This window comes from Lynx canadensis, chromosome B4, assembly GCF_007474595.2.
Source record: "Lynx canadensis isolate LIC74 chromosome B4, mLynCan4.pri.v2, whole genome shotgun sequence".
Lineage (NCBI taxonomy): Eukaryota > Metazoa > Chordata > Mammalia > Carnivora > Felidae > Lynx > Lynx canadensis.
Window position 1 is genome coordinate 58,232,452 of NC_044309.1, and position 15,384 is coordinate 58,247,835.

The 15,384-nt window shown below is 35.2% G+C and overlaps 1 protein-coding gene across 1 annotated transcript in view; it reads right to left on the bottom strand.

Annotated features, from left to right (window-relative positions):
- LMNTD1 (lamin tail domain containing 1) overlaps window positions 1–15,384 on the bottom strand; it is a 287,151-nt gene that overhangs the window by 12,216 nt on the left and 259,551 nt on the right. The window contains exons 4-5 of the mRNA XM_032593935.1: window positions 12,193–12,422; window positions 9,342–9,540 (exon numbers count right to left, since the gene is read on the bottom strand). Coding sequence (XP_032449826.1) covers window positions 9,342–9,540; window positions 12,193–12,422 — 429 coding nt within the window. The remainder of the gene's footprint in view (window positions 1–9,341; window positions 9,541–12,192; window positions 12,423–15,384) is intronic.

Genomic DNA, 15,384 nt, shown 5'->3' on the forward strand with positions numbered 1-15,384 from the left:
AACCAATAATTATTATGTGCTGGGTACTTTGTAAAGATTGTATCTATAACTGCAATTTCATATCCACAATTCCAAAATCCAAAAAATTCTAAAAAAAACCCAAAGCTTAAAAAAAATGTGTTTGATATTGTGATGAGCACTGGGCATTTTATGGAAGTGATGAATCACTAAATTCTATACCTGAAACTAATACTGCACTGTATGTCCATTAGTTGGAATTTAAATAAAAACTTGACAAAAATATACACTTGAGGAAAAATCTGACCTGAATTCTTTCGGTGGCATAATCTGACCTGAAACTCTTGGGAGGCTATTAAGAGTCTTCATTTGTGGTTTGTGTGAATATTAATTATGTTTGGCTGTAGAAAGATTAATGTTTGATTTTGGATACTTTTCTAAGCCCTGATGGGGTGTTATGTAATATGTGTTCTGGTCATCATATTACTTTCCTCAAATCCCCCAAATTCAGAATTTTGAAACACATTAAGTCCGCAGATATTTTGGGAAAGGCATTGTGAACTTTCAGATATTCATTTAATCCTCACAATAAGGCTACCCATTTCTTACTGGAGGTCATGGTAAACAATCTGAGGAACACTAATATTTCATGTAATTCTTCCAACAAGTACCAGTGAGACAAGTACTATTTAGTCCCATTTTACAGACAAGGACATTTTACAGACATGTTTCGAGAGAGATTGCCGTGTCCAAGAGTACCCAATAAATGTTAGCATTAGCTCTTCTGTCTCACTCAACTAATGCATTCTCAAAGAGGTTTGATGCAAACATTCAAATTGTTTAAAGTCTATATAGCCTGGTGGTTGAGTACTGCTAGAAAACACACACACACACACACACACACACACACACACACACGTATAAATTACTGCCACAGAATAAATTGGTCTTCAACCACAGGCGGGCCCTTAATGACTCCCTTAGTAACTGGCAGTAAGGTGTGTGTGTGTGTGTGTGTGTGTGTGTGTGTGTGTGTGTGTTTTAGCAAGTTGTGTTCTTCATGAGCTAAACCAGCATGGTCCATTATTCCTCCAACAATGTACAAAACCCTGCCTCACATCTCCATCCTTACTCTCAGCAAATAGTCTCACTATGAAAACAGGGCCATTAGAGAGAAGTGTGTTTTCCTGCTTTCCTCTTAGAAGCAGGTTCACCCATACCCACTTTACCTCTTCTCTGTTCCAGCCCATCTTGTTTCAGTGGAAGAGGGGCCTTTCTCCCATCTACAGTGAAACCCTCTGCTCACCACCTCCTCCCACTGCTTCAGCATCTCAGTCCATTCATTATTTTTCTTTTGTCCTTTAATACTAACCTCTCCTTCCACAGTGCCCCTTTTCCCCAAATGTATATGTATCCTCAAACTGCCACCACCTTAAAAAACAATCTTCCTCCATCTTCCACTTCATACTGCTATTACAATCAAGCTTTTGGAAAGACTATGTCAATAATTCTTCACCTCTTATTCACTCCTCGATCCACTACCATCTACTTCTGCCTTAGACCAAGATGACCAATATCCTCTTGGTTAGTAAACTGAGATAAATTGAGTGGTTACTTATTTTTTTTATTGATATATAATTGAAAAACATTATATTAGTTTCAAGTTTACAACATATTGATTTGATATTTGTATACATTGGAAAACGATTGCCACAATGAGTCTAGTTAACATCCACCACCATACAGAGTTACATTGTTTCTTGTGAGAAAAAATTTTAAGATCCACTCTCTTAGCAACTGTCAAATATGTATTACAGTATATTTATTGAAGTATAATTGACATACAATATCCTATTAGTTTCAGGTGTACATCATAGTGATTCAATATTTTTACACATTACAAAATTATCCCCATGATAAGTCTAGTTACCATCTGTCACCTTACAAAGTTATTACAATATTATTGACTATTTTTTTTATGCTGTGCATTACATCAGCATGGTTTATTTTATAACTCAAAGTTTGTATCTCTTAATCCCCTTCACCTATTTTACCTGGCCTCAAGCTCTCACAACTCCAGTAACCAACAGTCTGTTTTCACTATCTATGAGTCTGTTTCTGGTTTGTTTGTTTGTTTTGTTTTTTAGATTGCACAAATAAGTGAAGTCATATGATATTTGTATTTCTCTGTCTGACTTATTTCATTTAGAAGTATACCCTCTAGGTCCATTCATGTTGTTGCAAATGGTTTCATTCTTTTTTACAGCTGAGTAAGATTTCGATAGATAGATAGATAGATATTCATCTATTGATGGACATTTAAGTTGCTTCTATTATCTTGGCTATTGTAAATAATGCTGCAATAAACATAGGAGTGCCATCTATCTATCTCTTCAGATTGCTTTCATTTGGGGGTATATACCCAGAAGTAGAATGGCTGGATCCTATGATATTAATGTCTTGAGGAACTTTAATACTGTTTTCCACTGTGGCTGTACCAACTTACATTCCCACCAACTCAGTCTTTGTCTTAATATCTCGGTGGTATTTGCCTCTGCCAGATATGGCCTCTTTTTTGGAACTCTTCTTGTTTACCCAAGTCCACTGTTTTCCTTCTTTCAGTCTGGTTGCTCCTTTTCAGTCTCTCTCTCCCTCTCTCTCTCTCTCTCTTTTCTTTTTAGTCTCTTTTTCAGATTTTTCCTCTTCACCCATCTCTCAGATATTGATCCCCAGGATTCTGTCTTTAACCCTCTTTTATTCTCATCACACTCCATATATGTGATATCATCTATGAAGAAGGCTTAAGTAAGCATTAATACACTGATGACTGCTAAATCTAAATTAGACTTTCCAGCTGAGCTTTCAACCCATAGAAACAATTGACCACAGACCCCGAAGGTGCCTCTAAATCAACATTCCCCAAATTGAACTCATCATTTGGGAAGAGTGGGAAACTTATTCTAGTTAATTATGTCATCATTTATTCTGTTGGCCATGCCTGGAATTTCCATTACTTTTGCACTCTCTTAACCTTGCCTTATACTGGCCAAATACTATTGATTCTATCCCTATATCTTTCTATATACATCCCCTTTTCTCCATCCCTATTGCTGCTATCTTCATTAGGCTCTCATCACCTTTGTATGATATTGTAATAGTGTCCTAACTGGTTTCTCCAGTATTGTACCCTCCTAACTAGTCTCCATTTTGCTTCCAGAGCAATCTTTGTTCAAGGATAAACCCTTCAGTATCTTACCATATACTTCCAGACAAAACACCAGCTTCATAGCATGGAAATGAGGCTGTACATAATTTCTTTTTTCCCCCTACCGCCTAGCTTTGCTTAAACTGTAACCATGAAGTCTTAAAATTTACCACAAGACTTGTGATAATTCATGCCATTGCATGCTTTACTCACTGTCTTTGCAAGTGTTGATAGTCACTCTTCTTATTCCCCACATCCCTACTAACACTTGAAAGTTTCAAATTTCTTAATATTTTCAATATCATGGGTACAAAATTTGTTTTCCCTGATTATAGAGAAGTTGAGTAAGCTATTTATTGGCCACACAGTTTTGTTCTGTGAATTCCCTGTTCATACTATTTTTTCCACTTCTATAAGGTTGTTTTACATTTTTATAATTGAATTAATAGTATTTCTAAAATAGCATTTAAATATATACACATATTTTTGGAAGAAGAACTGTGCAGTAATAAAAGTATTATTCATGTAATTTTAAGTTCCTATATTGGTGATAATTTGTTATGGCAGCAATAGAAAACCAACATACACTTCTTATAAATTTTTAAATTGTGTGCTAGAAATGTTGCCAAAGTCTTCTGTTTTCTGTCTTCTGTTTTTCTAATGATAAACCACTACCAATCTTTTGTTTAAGTGTCTTTTTTTCTCTAAGATTTTCCTTATGTCTTCTGTTTTAGAAGTTTTTCTACAATGTAATCAGAGATTTGGGTTGTTATTTTTCTGCCTTTTATCTTTCTGGGAGTTGGCAGTGCTTCTTGCATCTGTGGCTTGATGTCTTTCATTAGGTTGGGAAACTTCTATGTTGGATTTTGACCAATACTGTTTTGTCTTAATCTGTGTTTCCTCCCCTTAAGGGACTTCAGTTACAAGTAGTTCAATTTTGTTTTAAATCTTTCTCTATTTATAATTGTGTGCTAGTTTCTGTTTTTCTAAAATCTTTGCAATTCAGCCTGGGTATTTTCTTCTGAGAATGCTTTAGTGCAATAATTCTCTCTTGTGTTGCATCAAATATATTGTTAAACCCAACTATTTCTGAAATAGTAATTTCTCTTATTGGAATTTTTACTTCTAGAATTTCTTTTTGATAATTTCATAAGAGAATAAACTAATAAAATATTTATTTTGTCATTTAATTCCTTGAATATTTAGTCATTGTTATTTTAAAATCCCTGTCAGATAACCATAATATCTTTACTACCTAGGCCTGGTTTTTTTTTAAGTTTTTTTTAATGTTTATTTTTATTTTTGACAGAGGGAGAGAGACAGAGCATGAGCGGGGGCAGGGCAGAGAGAGAGGGAGACGCAGAATCTGAAGCAGGCTGCAGGCTCTGAGCTCTGTCAGCACAGAGCCTGACATGGGGCTTGAACTCATAGACCATGAGATCATGACCTGAGCTGAAGTTGGGCGCTCAACCACTGAGCCACCCAGGCGCCCCTACCTAGGCCTGTTTTTAATGTCCATTTTTAACCTTAGTTTTTGGTCAACTTTTGTCATTTTGTATGCCTTGTAAATTCTTACTATTGGGTGACCCTTTGAGGTTCCACCTGAAAGCCTGGGTTGTTTATCAATGGTCCTCCTTCTTGACAGGCCCTGAATCTCAATATTTATTCACCTAGTCTTATGAGACTGCCAATATATGATTAACTTCTCAGCTTCTTAGCTGCTGGTTTCAAATTAGCAACTGTTTTGAGGAGAAAATGGCTTAAAATGTCAGGCTATCACTCTGAGTTTCCTCTCCTAGAAGAGGAATTTTGAGAACAGAGAATGTAAACATCCATGAAATCTCAATATGCACTACCAAACTGCTTTAAAAATAGCGGTCTAATTTCATACTTCCATTGCATTATATGAGAATGGCTGTTTTGCAGAGGTTTACTTTTGAGTAATTTACATACCTGTTTTTTCTTTTGCATTACCATTATGGTTCTTACTAAATTGTTGGTATAACATTTTACTCTTCTTTGCCTAGAATTCCTCTATGTCATCCTCATCCTACTGTTACTGAATTCTCTGTGAGATACTTTAATTTCTTGACAAGATGCCTTTTTGTTTTTCAGACTTGTTTTTTTTTTGCATGGGAGATGAGCACTATTTTGAGTTTTGCTTTTAAACAGATAAGAACCTAGAATAGTTCCGTTATCCTTTTGTTATCATACACATAATGGAATATGCACAGTTGCTTTTCAAAAACCTTCCATTATTTACGTGAACTGTTTATTCATTGATCTTAAATTTTTATTTTATGCACATAAATAGAATAAATTAGCTTGTCTGAAGGAAAAAATAACTTCACCCATGTCAGGGCTAATCACTTCGTTTCCCTGCCTTTTGATATTTGGCCAAAAGCTATAGGAAAATACTTCACACAGTACATAGAAATTCACAGAGGCAGGGCTGTTAAACTGCTATCACACAGCATTTACTAGTTATCTTTTTCTTTTTACAATAAGCCTTCCCACTTTTCTTTAGTAGAAAAGTGACTTCAGACCTCTGCTTATAAGTCATGATATGCTGAGAGTGTAAAATGTACCAATCATTCTTTCAGGAGTCTTGGCATGGGACTGATTAGTAAAGAGATTGAAGAGACATATGGCTATGTAACTTTTTAAAAAACAAACACTTTCCATTATTTAAGCCCTGATTTATCTAGTTCTTAGGTTCTTCTTGATAGCTTCATGCTACTTATCTACATTAAGGTTTCTACAACTCTAAAGTTTGCTAAAATTACCTTAGAGTGTCAGTTCTTCCAATAGACACCTACCTAACAATTCTCTGTACAGATTGGCACCTATGTTTATAGCTGTGGGAGGTTTGATGAAGGGGTACAGTATTTAAGACCTCATAAGGTTTTTTAAAATTTTTTTAAATGTTTATTTATTTTAGAGAGAGAGCACAAGCAGGGGAGGGGCAGAGAGAGAGAGAAAGGGAGACAGAACGGAAGCAGACTCCAGACTCTGAGCTGTCAGCACATAGCCCAATGGTGGCTCAAACCCACAAACCATGAGATCATGACCTGAGCCGAAGTCGGCTGCTTAACCAACTGAGCCACCCAGGCGCCCCAAGACCTATATGTTTTTAGAAGACAAACTTAGGAAGACTCAGGGAGTTTGATTCAGCTCATTGCTATTACAAGAGAAAAGCCCTCAGATTTGTAACATTATAAGCTATTTTGGACAAAAACTATTCATGTAGTTATCATTATCTTGGTGAGGCCCATCTTGGCCCACAGCTTCCTACCATCCTGATTCTAGATTTACAGAATGAACAACTGCCTAGGGAAGTGTAGAGAATGAGAATGAGTGGGAAGGTAGCCTTCTTAATGTAGTTTGGTCACTCCTGAGGCATCTAGAACTGACCTGGAAGTTAATATATGGTCTTAGAGGTAGAAAGAAAGATCATGCATAGCTAGTGAAAATTCTAATAATTTCTTCATTTTGTTTCTTGTTTGTCTACTATTTTTTCCTCCTGCTGGAATATATTAAACATCCTTAGAGATAATGAGTGATAGCAGGAAATAAACAGCATATTTTACTGAAAACAATCAAATTGAGAAGAGGCTTCTGTTTCTAGCTGAGTTTCAGTAACAGAAACTGTATTAGACTTCTCACCTGAAACAACTAAGAATCTAGAAGAAATTATATGAACTGATGTTTTCCAAGATATTGGACACTGTTCTCACAGACCGCGAGATCATGACCTGAGCTGAAGTCAGACGCTCAACCGACTGAGCCACCCAGGCGCCCTAACACTGGTTCTTTAAGAAGTTTAATAAAGCTGATAACTCTCAGACAAGATTGATCAGGAAAAAGGAAGGAGACACACCTGACCAGTATCAGCAACAAGAAATGTTACATCACTACAGATTCTATAGATACTAAAGTGGTAATAAGGAAATATCTTGAACAAGTTTATGAATATAAATCTGGCAACTTAGATGAAATGGACAAATTGCTTGAAAGACACAAACTATTCATGTTCTCTCAAGAAGATACAGATAACTGGAATATACTGATATCTATTTTAAAGAAATAGAATTTGTAGGTAAAAACCTTCCCACAGAGAAACTTCAGGCCCAGAATGCTTTGCTGATGAGGTCTATAAAATATTTAAGAAAAAATCAATCCTACAGGAACTCAGCTAGAAAATGAGAGTGGAATTATATCCTAACTCATTCTATGAGGCAAGTTTTACCCTGATGCCAAAGCAGACAAAGACATTCATTACAGAAGAAAACTACAGATCAATACTCTTCACAAACATAGATGTAAACATTTGAAACAAAATTTTAGCCAATCAAATTCAACAATATATTTAAAGGGTTAACATTATGATCAAATGAGATTTATTTTAAGAGCACAGGGTTGCTTTAACATTGAGAAAGAAAAACTATATGATCATCTCAGTAGATGCATAAAAAGCATTTGACAAAATGCTACTCCAACAGTCATTCATAATATTCATTGCCACAATTAAACGTTCTGAATCATGATCCTGTTACTCCTTTGTCTGAAATTTTCCCATTGCTTCCCATGCCCATTGTGAAGATCAAATTCCTCAGCCTGGTATTCAAGGCTCACTGTGATCACTCCCCAAATCTGGCCCCTACAGCCCTGTTACACTAATTGATACACTGCTCAGTGGAGCAATGCTGTAAAATGCCTTATATCTCCTAGATCCTAGCTTTTTCTGCCTCCTTCAGTTTGTTTATGCTGTTTCTTTGCTCTAAGTAAGATAGTGGTTCGCAACCTTGGCTGTGTGCTAGAATTACTATGGAGTTTAAAAAAATACCATGCTCTATTCCAGCACTAGAACATCTGACTCAGAGTCTAGGGTAGGATCAGGACATTAAAAACTTCTCAGGTGATTCAATTGTGTAGGTAGGGTTGAGAACTAGTGATCTAGGATGTTCTCAAAGACTCCAAATTTGCATACCCCAAATTTACTTACCTTTCTAAGATAATTCTAAATGATAACTCCTTCACAAAGTCTTCCCAGATCATCCTTGGCTGGGAGAAAGTTCTCTTCTAAATGCCTTGATACATTATTTGCCTCTCTCTCAATCCTTACACCTGCAGCTCTTTTCTGATCTACCTGAGTGAAAGTTCTTAAAACCATATTCACAAGTCTTTTTTGAATTTTTGCCCCAAACAAGTCATCATTTTTAACATGGTAGATAGATACTGAATGAACAATTTGATGAAGTGTTTTTGGATGGTTGAAAGAACACTTAGGTGTTCACTACAGTTGAATGGTAATAGTGGGTGATTTTAGGAAATGTGACCCAAGGGGAAATGTTTCCTTTATGTCTGATCATCAAACCTGGCTAACAACTTCTTTTAGCCTTCTAACACCCTCTGTCAACATGTGTTTATTACTAATAATTCACAATTCAATCTGTTGTTAAGGAACAAGAAAATTAGGGTTAAGTAAATGTATAGATGAGTCTACTCTTTTATTTCAGTTCTAATATCAACTTTCATCCTGATAATTCTTTTTGCCAGATACCAACAACCATAAAAATGGATCAAGGAATAAGTCCACCTTTCTCCTTATATCTTGAACTCAAGAGACTAGTAGAAGAGAAAAAAGATACTAAATCCATCTGAATGATTTCCCAATAATAAAAAAATATAATTGACTTTATTTGTAGGGATTATGTAGTGCTATTTTCTCTGGCATCTTTGAAAAATCAGCATCCTTGTTTGGTTCCCTAGAAAGTTACATTGATTTCTTATCATTGTTCAGAACGTGAAACAGTTGTATTTCAACAAGCTGTTTAGGGTTTTAGATGAAATCATGGATGTAACAACAGATTAGAAACAAAATTTTCTGGGGCGCCTGGGTGGCTCAGTCAGTTAAGCGTCTGACTTCGGCTCAGGTCATGATCTCATGGTTCAGGAGTTCCAGCCCTGCACTGGGCTTTGTGCTGACAGCTAAGAGCCTGAAGCCTGCTTTGGAGTCTGCGTTTCCCTCTCTCTCTCTCTGCCCCTCCCCTGCTTGTACTCTTTCTGTCTCTCAAAAATAAATAAACATTAAGAAAAAAGAAATAAAATTCTCTACTGATATAAAGTAGCTTCTATCCCAGGAGAAGATATTAAATAGTTCAAATAGAATATGTACCTGGATCTAGATTGGCCCACTTCTTCAAGAATCATGGAAAAGTGCTTCCGGGTGTTCTCTGCCTGGAATGAGCATGCAGCAAATTTCTTTGAATCACCAAACAAAGATAGGAAATAATCTTCTCCTTCCCCAGTTACAGCTGTCTCAGGATCAAGGACTGACAGAGGCTGTTTCTTTGTCATTATGAAGCTGTTGACTCCTTTTAAAGAAATCAGTCAAAGAGGAAAGCAACAGAGAGAGAAATAAATAAAAAGACATTAAAGGAACCCAAAGTTGCTATCTTTATTCTTTGCTTCTACAAAATTATATTCTTTATACATTTTACGGTCACTGTCAAACTCAATGAGGATAATTAAAAGCTTTAAGCCAAAGTCTATAAAATAGTGATTATTTTTAGTAACACATAATTTCTAGAGATTATTTCAATAATCTTAAATTATCAATAATATCACTGGCATAATGACTTTTACTCAACTGATTATTAAATACTAGAAGCATTATAAGCTTTCGTATGTACTAGAAGCATCATAAGCTTTCCAGGAGGTAAAATATTTGAGTTTCTCAAATTTGGATATGTTATATATAAACACAACTTTATTTTATTTCATATTAGCCATCCTCCCCAAATTATTACCCATAAATTAAAACCTCAAATGAATCCTTCCTATCAACAATTAGTAATTGTGCCAGGTAAAGACTTAAATTTCCTCTAATGAACTAAAATTCTTTATTAGAAAGATAAAGTAATGCTTAATCAGACTCTAGTATGCTCTTGGAAATTTGTTTTTTTTTAAATTATGATTTTGCATGGAAAGAACCATGCTGAGTAAACCTAATCATGTGTCTGCAGAGAGAGTAACACTTCAGAGAGGGACCATGATGGAGTGGATAGAACAAAATATCTTGGATTTACACAGACCTGCAATTGTATCCAGGCTCTGCCACTTAGTAAGCCAATGGATTTAAACTTTTTAATTCTCCATTTTCCTGAACACAAATTATACTACCTTGTGTAAGGCAATGTGAGGATTGAAGAAAATGTAGATAACTGTCTAGCACAGTGTCTAGTATTCAGCAAATATTCAGTAAGTGATAGCAATTATTGTAGTTCAGGGACTTTGGTTAATGTGACACTGGGTCCAAAATCATCAAAGGATTAAGGCAATCTAGAGTTTGCTTTATATTCTTGTGTCTTTAACAAAGCCAAAACAAGATGAAAGATGGAAAGGAGTAAACATGTAGTTCCTAAAAAGAATTCCTCAAAGTATTTTGTCTAGAAGCAATGTATGGAATTCAATTAGTTCATTTCCAGTCAAGTGAGTATTTACTTAATCATTAAATTTCTTTGGGGAAGGAGATTATACATTATCTTTGTATTCTAAAAAGAAAGAAGATGGATTAATTTTAGTGCCAGTTGTTCTTTAATCTAGAAAGGAACCCAGGTATCTATCTATAGAAGTTGAATCTACGGTAACTGAAGGAGAAGAATACAGCTCAGCTCAAGTCTCATCTTGCAAGGGGAAACCACTATGTTTTGTTTTTCCCCCTAATACTAAAAGATTGCACAGTTTAATCCAAATATAGGACATATACCATGATGATACAGTGACAAAGAAGGAAAAATATTCCCTCCCTAGATGTAAAGTTGGTATTTTCACTTTTGAGTGTATGGATTTTGGTCACTGCTAAAGGTCAGTGTGATCTTAGGAGGTCTTTGTAAAAAATATATTTTAGGCATACAAACAATGAAGCATAGGTAATAATGGCATTAGGTGAAATCCCCAAATGAAATAGGAAAATATCAGAAACAAAATGAAACACAGATAAACAGCAGCCAGGCTTAACTGTCCACAGAGTAATAGAGGAAAACAGAGGCATCAAGAGTCATGGGTGTGTTTGTGCTACCAGTTTGGAAACTTGTTGACTGGTAATTGAAATACAGACCCCAAATTTAACCTACTTAATGAGAAGGTGCTTGTAGATACATTCAGATTCACAACTAACTTTTATTTAGTACTTACTGTATGCTAGGTAATTTTCATAAATGTTTTATTTAATTCTTAGGCCAGCCCTGTGAAGTTGACATTTTCATCCCTATTTTGCACTTGTGGGTAATGGAACTCAGGGATGTTAAATACCCTTACCTAAAATCTCCCAGTGCAGGAAGTAGAAATATAGTTTAGAGCTAGGTCCTCTGTTTCCCAGACCATGGTCTTTTCAGTAAACCTTGATAATTAATATACCCTCAAAGTTCCCTACACTTGTTTAAAAACAAACATCCTGTGGGTATTGCTAAAGTGCACTGTTTACAGTGTTGGCAACTGTCAAAACCTGACTTTTTCCTGTTATAGAACTGCTTCTGTTTTCTTCTCCTCCAAATTCATTATTGTTCTTTTTCTCTCCACCGTTTTGTTACCATTTATTTTGCTTCTTTCTGTTATCTGTCTTTTCCTTACATAAGCCATAAGTCTTCTAATGGCACAAATACACAAGACATCGCTTAGTCTTTCTGATAGTGTTCAGAGGAAGGGGAGTAAATGCTATGCATTAGAATTTTCATCTAGCAATTCTAGAGCACCTCAGCCATCAGCCCATGAACATTATGACAATTCAAGATATTTTAATCATGGGGATGATACATCTGGCCACATACATTTATGTGACCTGAGTATGACTCCAGTGCTAAGATCAATGGTAAGGATAATCAAGTTACTCTGCATATGACATTAAGAGATTTGTGTTATTGGAGACAAATCATAACACATCATTCTGACTTCTAGGCACATAAAAAACCTATTGAACTGCATGCTTTAAAAAATAGTCTAAAATTTTTGATACATGTTTTACTTACCCAAGCTGTTTGCTGATTGGGAATGGCCCTCTATAGTAGTTTTAGGAGTGTTCTGCCCAGTTGTTGATACAGTTATTCCACTAAACTGAGGGTCAGACATATAGTAACTGAGAGGTGTGTCATAGGTTAATGACTGTGACAAAGGCAGTGTGGCATCTGAATCTGTTTGCGGAAAAAAATGTACTAAAGATCGCTGTGTCACTGGGCGACCATCATGTGTGTCTTCTCTTCTGTGCACATAAAATAGTATAATAAACAAAGTAAGAAAGTCAAAACGAATAGATACAAACATAAGAATCATGAAATATGATTATTACTCAGAGTTCTGCTTTTTAAAAGAATTATACATCTTGTACGCATAAGGACATCTTACAGTTGTAGTTTTAGTGATCTAAGTAAGATGCTTTAAGCCTCAAGACATGCTTTTATTTACTTTTTTACCTAAAAAGTAAATTGCGACTGTAGATATTTTGAAAACGTACAAAACTAGAAAGAAGAAAACAAAAGTCACCAAAATGCCACCAACCAAAAATTTTACAATTTAATTCCAGGCCTTTTAGTGTATTCTTTTTAACTCAAAATTGAGACTCTAGAAACCATTTATATCCCACTTTTGTCACTTGTTACATAATATTTCCCTTTCAATTAGCTTAAAAAGCATTATTATAATACCTGTTTAATATATCATTGTTTACTAAACCGTTTTCTTTCAATTCCTGTTGCTTAACTAATTTTCTATTTCTATTTCTAATTATAAAAATTCTAGAGTTAATGTCTACTTTCAAATATAGTCTGAAAATTAATTTCTATAAATGCAGAGCACATGTGTACATGTGTGTGCGTGTGTGTGTGTGTGTGTGTGTGTGTGTGTGCGCTGAGGGGAATATAGAAAAGAGAGAGAAGAAAGACTTAATTTGCCAGTATTATTTTTATAAGTAAATCTTACTATGAACAAAGATTTTCCTTTCTTTCTTTTTTAAATGCATAAAGCATTTATTAACTAGTGTGCATTTAAACAAAGCCTCTAAACTACAACACAATTATTTTACAAGTAAAACAATATTCCCATGGCACGACTCATGAAAAGGTTTGTGACAAACTTTGTATGAGTCACATTGAGATTTAGTTACCTCAAAGCAATCTGTGTGTGTGTGTGTGTGTGTGTGTGTGTGTGTGTGTGTGTTTAATACTTGAATTATCAACAAAGTCCTGGGGTCCAAAATCCTTTAGATTTCTGAAAAACTTGGTAAATGGTCAGCTTATGCACCCCTTTACTGGGGGCCACTTATCTACCTCTATAAGTCAAGAGCTAAGTATTTGCCTTCATGGATTGTCACTATTTTGATCTCTTTATTTTCCAGAGTTCCTATGAAGATATTTTAGCAAGTCTTCTGTTTTTTTGTTTTTTTTGTTTTTTGTTTTTTTCCAAATGTTTTCATAAGGGAACAAGGGCCTGAAGTTTCCTAATCCACCAAAGTGATATCAGTCTTAATCTCTTTGTTTACCAAGATATATTCATAATTTTGTTCTGTAATTTGTAAGTTCCTTCATCAGAAATATTGTATCTGGAGAGTTCTGTACTCAAAACCAGACTTCTCTAAATGTACCTCTCAGAAGGCACAGACATCCTAGTTTATTTTTCTAAATAATTAAATGGCATTGGCTTTGAAAATTGTACTACTAGCCCAATACATGTTAAGCTTGAGCATTTGCCATTTTGCTGACATCCTAAGCACTCATCTTTGTCATAAAAGCTCTAACCCATGAAAATATACTCTTGTCTATGATGTGGTGGGTAATGGGAAGGAGACTATAGAGGTAAATTGTCAAATTAAAAATATTTCGTCTCTGTCCAACCTGAGACAGGATCATATGATATGATTTCTGCCTGATACTAGCTAGAATAAGCAGGAAAAGTACTTTTCTCTTTCAAAGTTCCTTACATCTATCTGGGTTTCATTACAAACTGCCTATATCTTTTCAGCGTGTTCATTTTATAAGCTTCAAAGTTTTTTCTTCCTCCAGTAAAACAATAGCATTTTGGAATAATTTAATTCCACAGAAGATTCCTAATAAGCTTTTGCAAATGTTGTGATTAAAGAAATCTGGCCTAGGGCCACAAAGTATTCTTATTTTTGTAGTTGAATAAGAAATTTCTAATAGGTGCACATACTTTTGTAAGAGCTCCAACATTTCAGGAAGAGACACATGTCTAGATACATTATTTAAACCCTGTAATCCCTGACTTGTTAGACTCTTTTTGGAAGATAAGGGATTTGTCCTAGTGCTTAGTTAGCTTTGCCTCTATTGTATGGAATTTTCTAAGCTCTTTGTTAGTACTTTGTTACCTCTGGGACTGATTAGCACTAAACCAGAGGTAGTTATAAAAGTTCAATTCCCACATTTCAATGTTATTTTAAGGGGTACTACATTGGTAATACTGACACCAATCATTTCTCAGATGACCTCAGATGACCATTTAAAAAATGGACTTGAACTGAACAGTAAACACAGGACACCTAGGTGCGAAATAACATTAGCTTTAAATTGGGTATATTCAGGGAGTTCCTGTCTGGCTCAGTCTGTAGAGCACATGACTCTCAATCTCAGGATCGTGAGTTAAAGCCCCATATTGGACATGGAGCCTATTTAAAAAAAATTTAGGTATTTAAATTGGGTATATTCAATACTAGAGGCCATTAAAAAAAAAAACTGGAAAACCTATGCTAATCCTCTAATTGATAGAATGATTTAATTAGTAAAAACAGGGAGTTGTAGTTTTTTGCTTTTGTTTTTCTTTCTTTTTTTTGGTGGTGGTGGGGTGAGTTGCAGTTTTCATTTCACATCCTCACAGGCATTTTCCAAACCAAAATTCTCTATCAATTCTTTGTCCCCAAGGTCAGTAAAGTAGTTCTAAAGAAATTATCTGCCAATTTCCTTAACACGCTAGATATAAGTTTTGGAGTCTCAACCATGACTCATATGATAGAGATCTGTACAGGTGAACTTTTGTTATTACTCAAGGACTGTACTTTATAACACAGTGGTTGGGGAAATAGTTGTATGTTATAGTTAATTTTAGAAAAATGTGTGGAATCAATTCTAGTTACAACTACTTCAGAAGATATTTTGAAAGAAGAGGTCAAGTACGCCCTCATTATCCTCTAAAACTCAGATCCTTCTCTCCTCTCA